This window comes from Pongo pygmaeus, chromosome X (genome assembly GCF_028885625.2).
Source record: "Pongo pygmaeus isolate AG05252 chromosome X, NHGRI_mPonPyg2-v2.0_pri, whole genome shotgun sequence".
Lineage (NCBI taxonomy): Eukaryota > Metazoa > Chordata > Mammalia > Primates > Hominidae > Pongo > Pongo pygmaeus.
The window spans coordinates 32,299,962-32,315,774 of record NC_072396.2 but is presented as its reverse complement, the minus strand read 5'-3'; the positions used below and the strand labels follow the sequence as shown (position 1 = coordinate 32,315,774).

Below are 15,813 nucleotides of genomic sequence, written 5' to 3'. Positions count from 1 at the left end.
TTTTCTTTCCTTGTAGTGTCTTTGTCTGGCTTTGGGATCAGGGTATTGCTGGCCTTGTAAAATAAATTTGGATGAATCCCTTCCTCTTTAGTTTTCCAAAAGAGTTTGAGAAAGATTTGTATTAGGTCTTCTTTAAATGTTTGTGGAATTCTCCCATGAAGCCATCTGGTCTTGCGCTTTCCTTTGATGTGAGAACTTTTAAATACTGATGCAATCTCCTTAACTGTTTCCTTAACTGTTACTGGTCTTTTCAGATTTCCAATTTTCATTATTCAGTTTTGGTAGATTATGTATTTCTAAGAATTCATCCATTTCTGTTAGGATGTCCAATTTCTTGGTATATAATTGTTCATCATAGTCTCTTACGATCCTTTGTATTTCTGTGTTATCAGTCATAATGTCTTTTCTTTGATTTCTGATTTGATTTATTTGAGCCTGCTCTCTTCATTCTTAGTCTAGCTAAGGATTTGTCAGTTGTGTTTAGCTTTTCAAAAAACCAACTCTTAGTTTTATTGATTTTTTTCTATTGTTTCTCTAGTCTCTATTTCATTTATTTCTGCTCTGATCTTTGTTATTTTCTTCTTTCTGCTAACTTTGGGCTTAATTCATTCTTCTTTTTGTAGTTTCCTGAGGTATAATGTTAGGTATTTCATTTGAGATATTTCTTCTGTTTTGATGTAGGAATTTATTGATATAAACTTCCCCCTTAGCACTGCTTTTGCTACACCCAGAAGTTTTTCTATGTTGTGTTTTCATTTCTGTTTGTATCAAGATTTTTTAAAAATTTCCTCTTGAATTTCTTCTTTTGACCCAATAATTGTTTAGGAGCATATTGTTTAGTTTCCACATATTTCTTAATTTTATATGATTTCTCATGTAATTGATTTCTAATTTTATATTGTGGTCAGAAAAGATACATGATGGGTTTTCTTAAATTTGTTGAGACTTGTTTGTGGCCTAACATATGATCTATCCTGGAGAATGTTACATGTGTACTTGAGAAGAATCTGTATTTTCCTACTGTTCAGGGCACAATGTTCTATATATGTGTCTTAGGTCCATTTGGTCTAAAATGTCATTCAAGTCCAATGTTTTCTTAAGAATTTTTCTGTCCATTGCTTAAAGTGGAATATTGAAATTGCCTGCTATTATTCTGTTATAGGCTATGTTTCCCTTCAGATCCCTTAATGTTTGCTTTATGTATTTAGGTGCCCTGATTTGGGATGCATATATACTTATACTTGTTATGTCCTCTTGATGAAATAACCTTTATCAATATATAATGACCTTCTTTGTCACTTTGAACAGATTTGACCTAAAGATTATTTTGTCTAAAATAAGTGTAACTACATTGCTCTCTTTTTGTTCTCATGTACGTGGAGTATCTTTTTTCATCCATATACTTTCAGTCTATGCATGTCCTTTAAGGTGAAATGAGCCACTTGTAGGCAGCACATATTTGGGTCTCGTTTTTTGTTGTTGTCGTTAATCCACTCAACCACTCTATGCCTTTTGATTGGAGAGTTTAATCTATTTACATTCAAAATAATGATGGATGGGTAAGGATTTACTAGTGTCATTTTGTTAATTGTTTCCTGGTTGTCTTATAGATTCTTTGTTCCTTTCTTCCTCTATTGCTGTCTTCCTTTGTGTTTTGATGGTTTTGTGTAGTAGTATGCTTTGCGTCTTTTGTTTTTATCATTCATGTATGTATTATAAGCTTGTGCTTTGTGGATACTCTGAGGCTTACATAAAACATTTTATAAGCTGATAACAACTTAAATTTCATTGTGTGCACATACTCAACACTTTTACTCTCCCTCCTCCCACATTTTATGTTTCTAACGTCACAACTTACTTTTTTTTTTAAATTATACTTTAAGTTCTAGGGTACATGTGCACAACTTGCAGGTTTGTTACATATCTATACATGTGCCGTGTTGGTATGCTGCACCCATTAACTCGTCATTTACATTAGGTATATCTCCTGATGCTATCCCTCCCCACTCCCCGCACCCCACGACAGGCCCCAGTGTGTGATGTTCCCCTTCCTGCGTCCAGGTGTTCTCATTGTTCAATTCCCACCTATGAGTGAGAACATGCCGCGTTTGGTTTTCTGTCCTTGCGATAGTTTGCTGAGAATGATGGTTTCCAGCTTCATCCATGTGCCCCTACAAAGGACGTGAACTCATCCTTTTTTGTGGTTGCATAGTATTCCATGGTGTATATGTGCCACATTTTCTTAATCCAGTCTATTGTTGATGGACATTTCGGTTGGTTCCAAGTCTTTGGTATTGTGAATAGTGCAGCAATAAACATACATGTGCATGTATCTTTGTAGCAGCATGATTTATAATCCTTTGGGTATATACCCAGTAATGGGATAGCTGGATCAAATGGTATTTCTAGTTCTAGATCCTTGAGGAATCGCCACACTGACTTCCACAAGGGTTGAACTAGTTTACAGTCCCACTAACAGTGTAAAAGTGTTCCTATTTCTCCACATCCTCTCCAGCACCTGTTGTTTCCTGACTTTTTAATGATTGCCATTCTAACTGGTGTGAGATGGTATCTCATTGTGGTTTTGATTTGCATTTCTCTGATGACCAGTGATGGTGAGCATTTTTTCATGTGTCTTTTGGCTGCATAAATGTCTTCTTTTGAGAAGTGTCTGTTCATATCCTTTGCCCATTTTTTGATGGGGTTGTTTGGTTTTTTTCTTGTAAGTTTGTTTGAGTTCTTTGTGGATTCTGGATATTGGCCCTTTGTCAGATGAGTAGGTTGCAAAAATTTTCTCCCATTCTGTAGGTTGCCTGTTCACTCTGATGGTAGTTTCTTTTGCTGTACGGAAGCTCTTTAGTTTGATTAGATCCCATTTGTCAATTTTGGCTTTTGTTCCCATTGCTTTTGGTGTTTTAGACATGAAGTCCTTGCCCGTGCCTATGTCCTGAATGGTATTGCCTAGGGTTTTCTTCTAGGGTTTTTATGGTTTTAGGTCTAACATTAAGTCTTCAGTCCATCTTGAATTAATTTTTGTATAAGGTGTAAGGAAGGGATCCAGTTTCAGCTTTCTACATATGGCTAGCCAGTTTTCCCAGCACCATTTATTAAATAGGGAATCCTTTCCCCATTTCTTGTTTTTCTCAGGTTTGTCAAAGATCAGATGGTTGCAGATGTGTGGTATTATTTCTGAGGGCTCTGTTCTGTTCCATTGATCTATATCTCTGTTTTGGTACCAGTACCATGCTGATTTGTTTACTGTAGCCTTGTAGTATAGTTTGAAGTCAGGTAGCGTGATGCCTCCAGCTTTGTTCTTTTGGCTTAGGATTGACTTGGCAATGCGGGCTCTTTTTTGGTTCCATATGAACTTTAAAGTAGTTTTTTCCAATTCTGTAAATAAAGTCATTGGTAGCTTGATGGGGATGGCATTGAATCTATAAATTTCCTTAGGCAGTATGGCCATTTTCATGATATTGATTCTTCCTATCCATGAGCATGGAATGTTCTTCCATTTGTTTGTGTCCTCTTTTATTTCATAGAGCAGTGGTTTGTAGTTCTCCTTGAAGAGGTCCTTCACATCCCTTTTAAGTTGGATTCCTAGGTATTTTATTCTCTTTGAAGCAATTGTGAATGGGAGTTCACTCATGATTTGGCTCTCTGTTTGTCTGTTATTGGTGTATAAGAATGCTTGTGATTTTTGCACATTGATTTTGTATCCTGAGACTTTGCTGAAGTTGCTTATCAGCTTAAGGAGCTTTTGGGCTGAGACAGTGGGATTTTCTAAATATACAATCATGTCATCTGGAAAGAGAGACAATTTGAGTTCCTCTTCTCCTAATTGAATACCCTTTATTTCTTTTTCCTGCCTGATTGCCCTGGCCAGAACTTCCAACACTATGTTGAATAGGAGTGGTGAGAGAGGGCATCTCTGTCTTGTGCCAGTTTTCAAAGGGAATGTTTCCAGTTTTGCCCATTCAGTATGATACTGGCTGTGGGTTTGTCATAAATAGCTCTTACTATTTTGAGATATGTCCCATCAATACCTAATTTATTGAGAGTTTTTAGCATGAAGGGCTGTTGAATTTTGTCGAAGGCCTTTTCTGCATCTATTGAGATAACCATGTGGTTTTTGTCTTTGGTTCTCTTTATATGCTGGATTACATTTATTGATTTGCATATGTTGAACCAGCCTTGCATCCCAGGGATGAAGCCCACTTGATCATGGTGGATAAGCTTTTTGATGTGCTGCTGGATTCGGTTTGCCAGTATTTTATTGAGGATTTTTGCATCGATGTTCATCAGGGATATTGGTCTAAAATTCTCTTTTTTGGTTGTGTCTCTGCCCGGCTTTGGTATCAGGATGATGCTGGCCTCATCAAATGAGTTAGGGAGGATTCCCTCTTTTTCTATTGATTGGAATAATTTCAGAAGGAGTGGTACCATTTCCTCTTTGTACCTCAGGTAGAATTCGGCTGTGAATCTGTCTGGTGCTGGACTTTTTTTTTAATTTGTAGGCTATTAAGTATTGCCTCAATTTCAGATCCTGTTATTGATCTATTCAGTGATTCAACTTCTTCCTGGTTTAGTCTTGGGAGGGTGTATGTGTCCAGGAATTTGTCCATTTCTTCCAGATTTTCTAGTTTATTTACATAGAGGTGTTTATCGTATTCTCTGATGGTAGTTTGTATTTCTGTGGTATCGGTGGTGATATCCCCTTTATCATTTTTTACTGCATCTATTTGATTCTTCTCTCTTCCTTCTTTATTAGTCTTGCTAGTGGTCTATCAATTTTGTTGATCTTTTCAAAAAAGCAGCTCCTGGATTCATTGATTTTTTGAAGGGTTTTTTGTGTCTGGATTGTAGGTGTGCTTCATTGATTCTTACTATTTTTTTCCTTTGTCTTCTCTGGCTGTGTATTTTCAAATAGGCTATCTGTCTACAAGATCCAGAAAACAGCCTCAAAAGGGTCAGTCTAAGAGTTATTGGCCTTAAACAGGAGGTAGAGAAAGAGATAGTGATAGAAAGTTTATACAAAGGGACAATATCAGAGAACTTCAGAAACAGAGAAAGATACTAACATTCAAGTACGAAAAAGTTATAGAACACGAAGCAGAATTATCTCAGAGACTACCTCAAGGCATGCAATAATCAAACTCCCAAAGGTCAAGGATAAAGAAAGAATCCTAAAAGCAGCAAGAGAAAGGAAACAAATAACATGCAAAGGAGCTTCAGTACATCTGGCAGCAGATTTTTCAGTGGAAATCTTAGGCCCCGGGCATATCCAGAGATGCTGTCTGAGGGCCAGTCATTGGAGTCAAAAACCTTAGCAGTTTACCTCATGTTCTATTCTATTGTGGCTAAGCTGGCACTCACACAACAGTATAAAGTGCTCCCTGCTCTTCCTTACCCTTTTCAAAGGCAGAGGATCCTCTCCCTGTGGCCCTCACCAACATGAGGGTTCTGCTTGGCCTCCACTGGTGTTCACTTAAAGCCCAAGGGCTCTCCCATCAGCTTGTGGTGAATGCTGACAGAACTAGGACCCATATTTTAGGGCCTTGGGCTCCCCTCTGGCCCAGGGCAGGACCAAAAATGCTATCGAAGAACCTAGGCCAGGACTCAGAAATCCCAGAAGCCTGCCTGCTTCTCTACCCTTCTGTGGCCGAGCTGGTACCTAAGGGGCAAGACAAAGTCCCCTTTACTTTTCTGTTTACTTTTCTCAAACAGAAGGGGTCTTTCACCATAGCCACCACAGCTGGGAATTTGCTGGGTGACCTATGAAGCCAGCACATCTCAGAGGCCAAGTCCCACAGTGTACTCCCTGGATATCGCAACTGGTTATTCAACGTTCAAGGCCTCTTTAGTTAGTAGCTGATGAATCCTGATAGGACTGAGTCCTTCCCTTCAAGGTAGCAGATTCCCTTTTGGCCCAGGGTGTGTCTAGAAATGCTATCCATGAACTAGGGCCTGGAATGGGGGCCTCATGACTCTAACCATGCCCTATCCTACTGTGGCTGAGCTGGTATCCAAGATGCAAGACAAAGTCTTCTTTACTTTTCACTCTCTTCTCCTTAACGAGAAGTAAGGAGTCACTTTTGTTGCTGCAAGCGTCACTGCTGGGAGTAGGGGAGGTATGGTGCAACCACTCCCTTAGCCATGCCAGCTGGTGTCTCCCTAGGTCATGTGGGAGACCCTAATCCACTGGCTTCAATGTATAGAGGGACGTTTCTAAATTATTTATCTATAATTTGATTAAGAAGATAGACACAGGCAAAAGGATATGCCAACAGATTCTCTCTAACCTATAGTTATTTTAAGAAAGTTAGGGAAAGAGAGGTCATTGATTAGTTTTGGCTTACTGAATTCTTTGGCTCTCCCATATCTTTTAATTTATGGGTTTTATATAAGGCACAGATATTCTACTAGTAAACATGACATTAAAGCTGTTTTATACAAACAAATGTGGTTGATACAAAGGCATTAAATAAAAAACAAAGGAAATTCAGAGGACATTTGTTTTCCTGGAATAGAGATCATAAGCAGAAGCATAAGAGGAAAATAAGGAAGGAAATGGGAAAGTCTTGAGTCCATTTTCAAATTATGAAAACTTGAAATGCAACAGACAAATAGTGGTTACTTAAGAAGAAAGACTGAAGATGCTGGGCAAAGGTTAACTTTAGAAATGGCATTTTTATATCATTATAAAGAGAAAGCGGGGATAATGGAAATAATCTACATGTACAACTCATTTGACAGACATATATTGAAGGTATTCCAAATGCCTAACACTAATTTGTGCACTAAGGATGTTTTTAATTTTGACTTTTTACTCTATTTTTATTTTCTAGCTTCTTCCATTTTGCCAGATAAGGATTTTTTTAAATGGATAAAATACTAACTTAGGCTAGCTTCTTTCAGAAACAGACCTTTAAACAATGATTAATGGTGAAAGTGGTTTGGTTGTAATGTGATCCCAGGAAGTACCAGTAAGAGAGTCGGACAACGAGATAAGAAATGAAAGAAGCCAATAATTAAGCCTGTTATGGAACAAGTTATTGCTTTGGGCCACTGGGGTTTGATCCTGATGAAGGAGCTCTGGGAGATAGTAAACAAACAAACAAACAAACAAAAAACATGCCTCAAAGTTGTCAGCCACAAGGGGGTAAGGGCAAGGAACCAGGGCTAACTATTCCAACTCTTATCCATCATTGGCTAAATGCTTCCTAGTACATTAACTTTCCAGCACTTCTGGCCAATGCACCTAGCAAGCTGAGGAAAATCTCAAAGGTTTGCAGTAGGGCAAATGCTTGTACTAGGACACTGCTGGCATATACTTGAATGATGAGTGCCAACGGCAGATAGATGGGCCCTGACAGCATCTTCTACAGATTCTGTCCTTGTCTTTGAGGCAAGGACACTGTCTAGAGTCAGAGACAGAAATGTAAAATGTAAAAATGTAAATCATAGTATTACACAGTACAAGTTTTAAAATCTTAACAAAGTGTTATGGGAGAACCACGGTGAGAGAAAATGACTGCACATATGAGAGCAGGGGAAGTCTTTATATGTGATGATGACATTTGAGTAGGTGTTCCATTATCAAAGATCTACTTAAAAGGGAAAAATAATAGAATTATTTTAAACCATGGATGTAACCAGGCGAGGCCACCCTATATGTGAATGTCCTGGGATAATTTTGTCCCCAGATGTCTCTCTTTTTGAGTGTCACTTTCATTTATGTATTCATAATATAAAGAAATTGAATAGAAAGAGGGAAACATGGTGGCAAAAATCCCTTTCTACCCATAAGGCTCACAGAATAATGTTGTCTAAATGCCGTAATATTTTTGGTAAGTTTTGGTTCTATGGGCTTTGGAAATTTTTTATGTGGGAACTCCTCCAAGGTGATATAAGCATTAAGTGCATTTATCTAGATACCCTAGTTAAAGCTACTTTAAGCAGGATCAAAGTCCTCTTTTAAACTTTTATATTTGAAAGCTATCCCCGTGTACAATTCCCGTGATTCTTGTACAATTCCTAGGAGACCTTTGTTTACATCAAAAGAGTTTGTCTCTCTCTATAAGTTAGAACTTGTACATTGCAGTAGTGGAAAATCCATTTCAAAGTAGCTTAGACTTACTCAGAAGAAATGTATTGATCAGTGTCATTAAACAGTTGAAAGGTAGGTGAGGCTTGATTCAGGAATTAAATAGTATGACCAGATTCTAGTTTTCCTTCTCCATTGCATGGCTCTGCTCCCCAGTATTTGTTCCGTTTAATTCCTCTTAATTGTTCTAAGATAGATATCAGGATACTGCAGAACTACGTGCTTTCTCATCCATCTTAAACAAGAAGCAATGGGTTTTCTCTTTTAGAATCACGAACAACAACAACAACAAAAATCCTAGAGTTGTTTCATTGGTTCTGATTGACCTTACTTGGAACCATAAGTCCATCTTTGAATTAACCACTAAAGCCAGGGAGATGAGTTAAAACTAAGTACACACCATCCACAGAGCAAAGAAAGGTCTATTGTAGGAAAACTGCACAAATGGAAAAATAACAGGGGAAACACAGGAGAAGGAGGTAGTTAGTTAATGTTCAATTTAGTTAATGTTCAATACACGCACCTTCTCAGGGACTTTTCTTCCATCTGGCATCATTTTTGTCTTTTGACCATTTTCCCCAATCAATACCTATATTCATACTCAAGTTTTCCATATTTGGCAAAAAACTTCTCTTGACACCAAACTACCCTCTGACTTCCTTCTTATAATGATCTATGGTTGGATAGTCTACAATTTACTGTCTTTACTTTTTCATAGATATTTGTTAATCTCCTACAGTAAGATTTCTACCACTGCACTGAAATCATTTTGTGTATGGTCTTCAGGGAATTCCATGTGGCCAAAGCCAATGGATACTTTTGGCATGGGCTTTGGAGGTCTAACTTCTTGAATCCAAGTGTTGGCTCTAACAATCACTATCTATGTGACCTTAGACCAATTATTTAACACTGTCTTTATTTCCTCATCTGTTAAATGAGGATAATTGCAGCAATACAAAAAGAACATAAACAATTATAGGATTGTATGATGATTAAGTGATTAATGCAAGGAAAGAACACCACAGAGCTTCAGACAGTGTAGATATTCAAATAAATGTTAGTTATGATTTTTATTATGTCTTGTGACATCTATGAGATTTGAAAGTGTTAATCACTCTTGTGTTTTTGAAAATCTTTCTTTTCCTTGTTCTATAAAAGTACACTTTCTTGATATTTCTCCTCCTTCTCTAGTCTTTCATTCATCTTATTTGCTCTTTGTGTTTTATTTATTCTTTATATGTTGTATTTTCCAGGAGTCCATTCCCAGCCCGGTGTTGGGCTCAGTCTATGTGCCATATAAATGAGAATGCACTTGCATTTGAGGCTTTGCTTTTTATTTCTCTGTAGTGACGGCCAATCCCAAATTTCTGTCTCTCCCAAAACACACAGCTATGCTATAGATCCTTCAGTCCTCCTGACTAAAATGATAGTTTTATGTGTGTGTTCCTCCCAACCTCCCAGTGAATAGGTCCAAAATTGAACTCATTATCTTCTCCATGCTCACTCTGCATTCTTCGGATAGGCAGTGAATAGCACCACTATCTAACAGGCACCTAAACCAGAAGCCAGGTAATCTGTCTTAAACCCTTTTGTTTCCCAAGTTCTTATCATAATGGATGGTGTCTAACAGATGGTAAATAAAATAGAGACTAGCTGGCTAGATGGATGGATGGATGGATGGATGGATGGATGTGTAGGGATGCACAGAGGGATAGATGGATTATTGAGTGAGTCTCTAGCCTATAAATATTTTTAATTAACTAATAAATTATGATAATGTACAGCTGAAGGTCAAGGGTGAAAAAGCATACCCTCGGTGGGATGCACACCCCAAGGAGCCATTTTAACTTGCTACATAACACACATATGACCACTTTTTTGCTGAAAGCCTTCTATTATTGAGCAAGCATTCAAATGCCATGTTTGCCTGAAATAATGGTTCAGGTTATAAAAGTTTCCTTCTTTTTCCACGATTAAAATTATCTTCCCACATAATAGGAAGAACTGCTTTATCTTTTCCTAATATCTAGAGATGGCCTTTTAAAAATATAGACTGTTTTCCCTATTGAAATGAACTATAGGATGTACAAAATATTTACTGGCATGAATCAAAACAGCTTGCTATGTTTATGTGAAAACCACTAGGCATTCTAAAAAATATTGCTAGCATAGTAAAATAGTAGTAATTAAGACTAACGAAAGCGAAGGCAAATTGGAATCAGAGACTATTTTTAAGGAATGTCAACTTTATTATTTTCAAATACACATGGTACATAACAGTAGGGTGTGAGAAAAAGGTCCCAAGTATGTGTACTAAAGTAGCCTGCTATGATAAGTTGAAAAACGGTTTGTAATTGGAATATCCACAGAATATTTCAGAACACTTAAAGACATTTTCATTTACACTTTATACAGCTTTCTTATAAGAGCATTTACACCATTAATTTTATAAACCAAAGATTAATTAGAAGATTAAACAATTACAAGGCCTCAACTATGAAAGCTGTTCCACTACCTAGTGGAGCAACAACAATGAGACACACAAAACAATGGCGTTCAAAGATTAGAGAGAGACTTACGGTTAAACAGAGGTTGGCATGTTAACTGAAGTTGCAATATAATATGTCGACTAGTTTTGCAATACATAGCAAACACCCAAACAGAAATAAACCTGATAAAATAAAATAGTAGTCTATAATGTGTGCCAGTTACTCAGTTTTAATTATTCTGGGGACTATATTTTTGATTTCATGTTACAATCACTAGTTTTGTGGGGTCTTTCTAGTCCTGATGCTTATTTACAAAATATCTCAACTATTTCTTTTTATTTATTTATTTTTGAGATGGAGTCTTGTTCTGTCACCCAGGCTGGAATGCAGCGGCATGATCTCGGCTCACTGCAACCTCTGCCTCCCAGATTCAAGTGACTCTCCTGCCTCAGCCTCCTGAGTAGCTGGGATTACAGGCGTGTGCTAATTTTTGTATTTTTAGTAGAGACTGGGTTTCACCATGTTGGTCAGGCTGGTCTCGAACTCCTGACCTCGTGATCCACCCGCTTCAGCCTCCCAGAGAGCTGGGATTACAGGTGTGAGCCACTGCACCTGGCCATCTCAAGTATAACTTATAACTTCACATAACTCTGTGGAGGCACAGGGTTAATTAAAAAGGACTTTACTTACATAACAAAATAAGAAGCATAGTTTTATAGTCCTGTGCCATATACATTTTGTTTGTCCATCTGTAGCCATTCTTTGACCTTCTCTCCCTTGCTCTTTATTCTGGGAGGCTGACCTGTGTCATCATTGGGCTCCCATGCCCTTTGGCTTCCAGTTGGTTTAGGCACCCAAGAGCCCTAGAAGGAAATTGAAGACAGGAGGTAAAGTGAGGTCAAGATATTTATTCTCCTAACTCCCTCCCTTTGAGGTTGCCACAGGCTGACTATGTCCTTTGACAAAAGGTTATTGCTCTTCTCAGGGTGGTTTCTCATTCCAATTCTCTGCTTCTGGCCACTTTTCCCTCCTCTCATCCCTTGGGCCTAGATGTAGTAACAGCTCTACTGCTGCAAGGTTCTTGTATTATCTGTGATGGTTTCTTATACCCTGCTTATCTTGTGATTTGTTGCTTTGTAGATAAACCTCTCAGATTATCTAGGCAAGATCATAGAAGAACACGTACGTCCAGCTAAGATATTCCAGAAGACAGTGGGGAAACATTGAAGGGTTTTATAAGAGGGAGTGCAGTGATCAGATTTATGTTAGTTTTAATCTTTCTATAGGGTAGAATTTACATTCTAAAACAGAGATTTGGGTCTGGGAGGATGATATAGAGCCTCTTATGGATGTGAGGGCCAAAAATGATAGAGGTTTGCAGTGCCAACAGAAAGAGGAAAGAAGTTATCTATGAGAGAAATTTGTAACTAATTATACGAGGTATTGGGTGACGCTTAGGAAAGAATCTAGAATGTCTATCAGGTTTCATGCTTAAGGGATAAAGTAGATGGCAGTTTTATTACTTGTTTTCTGTATTATTTTTATTTCATAAAACCAGCTTAGAGAAGTTGTATAGAAAAAATAATGTAGTCCTGTTTATTTTAATAATTGAAAAGAACATATTTCAGAGTAGAATCTATATAGTACCTCCCTCTTGGACTTCCAGTGATACCAATGATAGCCTCAATATAAGCCAGTCTTACAAAATGCACCCAGCTTGAATTCTTAGGTATTGTTAAAAGAAGTTGGCCAGGTGCGGTGGCTCAACGCCTGTAATCCCAGCACTTTGGGAGGCCAAGGCAGGTGGATCACCTGAGGTCAGGAGTTTGAGACCAGCCCGGCCAACATGGTGAAACCCTGTTTCTATTAAGAATACAAAGAAAAATTAGCTGGGCATGATGGCACGTGCCTGTAGTTCCTGCTACTCGGGAGGCTGAGACAGGAGGATAGCTTGAACCCAAGAGGCGGAGGTTGCAGTGAGCCGAGATTGCACCATTGCACTCTAGCCTGGGTTACAAGAGCAAAACTCCATCAAAAAAAAAAAAAAAAAAAAGAAAGAAAGAAAAAGAAGAAGTTTCTAATACACTTATCTTCCCTTGGGTTCACTCAGAAGACCCTTGGAAAAGGTTTTAAGAGCAAGTGATTTATCTGGGACGTAAATAAATCAGTAGAAGAGTGGAAAAATGAGACAGGTGAGGCAAGGCAGCCAGTAAAGAGTGGTGCATTATCAAGCCAGCTGCTGTTGTGGGTCACTGGAGCTTTATCCCTTGGGAAAGTCTGGAACCCTTGTAAAATACATGCCTCGGAGTTATTTCCCCTAGCATCAAGGGAGCTAGTGTAACAATATCCCAATTCCTGCAATTAGTCATTATATACAGGCTGCCTCTGGGAGCTGGAGGGGAGGCATCATTTGCCTGGTATGTCTAGCCTGCCACATGGATGGCAAAGCAAACTCCTGTGGCAACAGAAAGCCTTCAGGCAATGAAATGCTGGCACTGGGAAATCAGGCTGATGGGTGCTGAAGTGGCAAGGATAAGGGGATATGGATATTCTGCTGTAGTGCTTTTCTAAAAGATGATTCATATTTGGTTCTAGGGATCAAGAATTGAGTTAAAATTTTATATATATGTTGATGTTCTATGTCACCTTCAGGAAAATAATTTAACAGAAACTAACATTTGCTATCAAAAAAGTAAAGAATCTTGTTGTTCATCATCCTAGCCATAATACAATGAATGATTTTTTAAATAAGCAACATAAATGTGAGATAATGTTTGGAAGTTACATTTAAAATGTCTTCTCCAGACTAGCATTTACTACTATATATTTATTTTTCCTTTTATTCCAGTTGAAAGAATTCAGAATCAGTGGGATGAAGTACAAGAACACCTCCAGAACCGGAGGCAACAGTTGAATGAAATGTTAAAGGATTCAACACAATGGCTGGAAGCTAAGGAAGAAGCTGAGCAGGTCTTAGGACAGGCCAGAGCCAAGCTTGAGTCATGGAAGGAGGGTCCCTATACAATAGATGCAATCCAAAAGAAAATCACAGAAACCAAGGTTAGTATCAAAGATACCTTTTTAAAATAAAATACTGGTTACATTTGATAAAATTATACCATGGATTGTAATTTAATGATGTTTAATGTAAATTTATTAACAGAAAATCACATTCAAGCTGAAATGAACAGTAGACTTTTTATATTTATTTTCTTAGAGACAGAGTCTCACTGTCACCCAGGCTAAAGTGCAGTGGCACAATCATAGCTCACTGAGCCTTGAACTCTGGGGCTCAAGCAATCCTCCTGCCTCAGCCTCCCTAGTAGCTGGGACTACAGGCGTGTACCACCATGCCTGGCTAGTTTTTTTAAAATTTTTATTTTCTGTAGAGATGGGTTCTTGAACTCTTGGCCTCAAGCAGTTCTCCTTCCTTGGCCTCCCAAAGCACTAGGATTACAGGCGTGAGTTACCATGCCTAGCCAGTAGACTTTTTAGTCTAGGTAGAGAATAGAGGAAAATTGACAGCTGATGTCAATCTTAAAGTTAATTTTGTTTAGTAATCTGGATATAGTGGGCTGGTTTTCTGTTGCACCATCTTTAAGATCACTTCAAAATTGGTATACGTACTTATGTAGTTGCATGAAGTCAACCATTCGGGCTTCATTCCTTCCTAGAAAAAGTAACAGGTCTACTCTTTCATATCTTATTTGGAGACCCTGGATCAAGAGATAGGGGTGGGTTGGTATCAGGACTGGGCAGGAATAAGGAGTACTCTCACTTTCTCCCCCCATTCTCTCACCTCCAGCCCAGCTCATTCTTCTCTTCTTTCTATTTCCTCTGAAATTTCCTCAAATATCTGTCTGCTTAGTAGTCTATAATTCCTCAGGATAAAAGAAAAAGGAAAAGGAAGAAAATTGCTTAATAACTATGTTTTATCAAGCAGCATGCATAGTGCTTTGCATGCGTTTAATCCCTTCAAACTTAGTATTTACTAGTCAGTTTGAAAAGCCCTTAAATGTTAAACAATGGTTAAGCTTTAGGGTATTTTGAGCAGGGAAGTAACATGGTAGGAAGTTGGTCAGACTGGGCACTTGATCAAAACCCTCTATAGATATTTTATCTGACAGAAAAGGCCTTTTGCTAAACCAGTATCTGATTCTCAAATTGGTTATGTCATCTAAGAAGGAAACCATATCGTTTTCTTGGATGAAATGGCCTCCATTTCCAAATTAGTCAGGTTGGACTATGCTAAGCTATAGTAAGAAATGAACTCTGAAATCTCAATAGCTTAATAACAATAAAGACTGCTTTCTTGGTTATATCATAGTCCAGTAGAGGTCGACAAGCCATTCTTAGAAGCTGTCCTCCAACATGGTCACTTGGAAACCCAGACTTTTCCAATTTTGTGACACTGTCATTTTAAACACACTGCCAAAAACCCCTGCAGAAAAGGAAGACAGAATGTGGTCAGTCAATCCATGGTGTTTTATGGGCAGGCCTGGAAATTATGTATATCACTTCCACCACGTCCCATCACACAGAACTTGTTCTCGATTTAATTTCAGGGAGAGTTAATGGAATTAGTGAGCTTTTAGCCAATCTCTGTCATAGCCATTTTATCAAAGGGACCTGAGCTGCTATGAGGACAAGGTTTTAGTTTATATGATGAGAATGTTAGAAAGCCACATAGAATTCTACAGTCTTATCATTAGCTCTGTTGGAGTCAAAATCTAGGTGAATAAAAATTCTTTCAAGAGACACATGTTACCACTGATAGTTTTTTCAATGGATGAGCATAGATGAATTAGGAATCTCCAGTGGTCATTTTCCTAATTCCTGGTCTGACTATGTAATATATAGAATCACGTGGTTATTCTTGAAAGCTCTAGTCATATTCATGAGGTAGTCAGCATGTTATGCTACTGCTTTTTCTTCTCTATAAGCTTAGGATACTATGAATCTATTGGATCACAAACCAAAGTAGTTAACTGGTAAGAAGGTATAAGCAGAAATTACGAAGTTTGGACTGGATCCTTGAGTTAGACGAGAAGAAGGAGAGATGAGAGGCATACAGTGATAGATTTGACTAGGGCAAGAGGACTCTGGTAGTTAGCAAATGAGAAATAAATTTAACCTAAGAAAATCCTAAGGTGATGGTAAGAATGATTAGGGTTTAATTGCTCTTAGAAGAGCAAGTAGCTTTAAATAAGAGACAAAAAT

At 38.1% G+C, this 15,813-nt stretch overlaps 1 protein-coding gene across 4 annotated transcripts in view; it reads left to right on the top strand.

Annotated features, from left to right (window-relative positions):
• DMD (dystrophin) overlaps positions 1-15,813 on the top strand; it is a 2,105,574-nt gene that overhangs the window by 1,537,195 nt on the left and 552,566 nt on the right. For all 4 annotated transcript variants that reach the window (XM_054470954.2, XM_063660502.1, XM_054470953.2 and 1 more), the window contains exon 53: positions 13,442-13,653. In XM_054470954.2, coding sequence (XP_054326929.1) covers positions 13,442-13,653 — 212 coding nt within the window. The remainder of the gene's footprint in view (positions 1-13,441; positions 13,654-15,813) is intronic.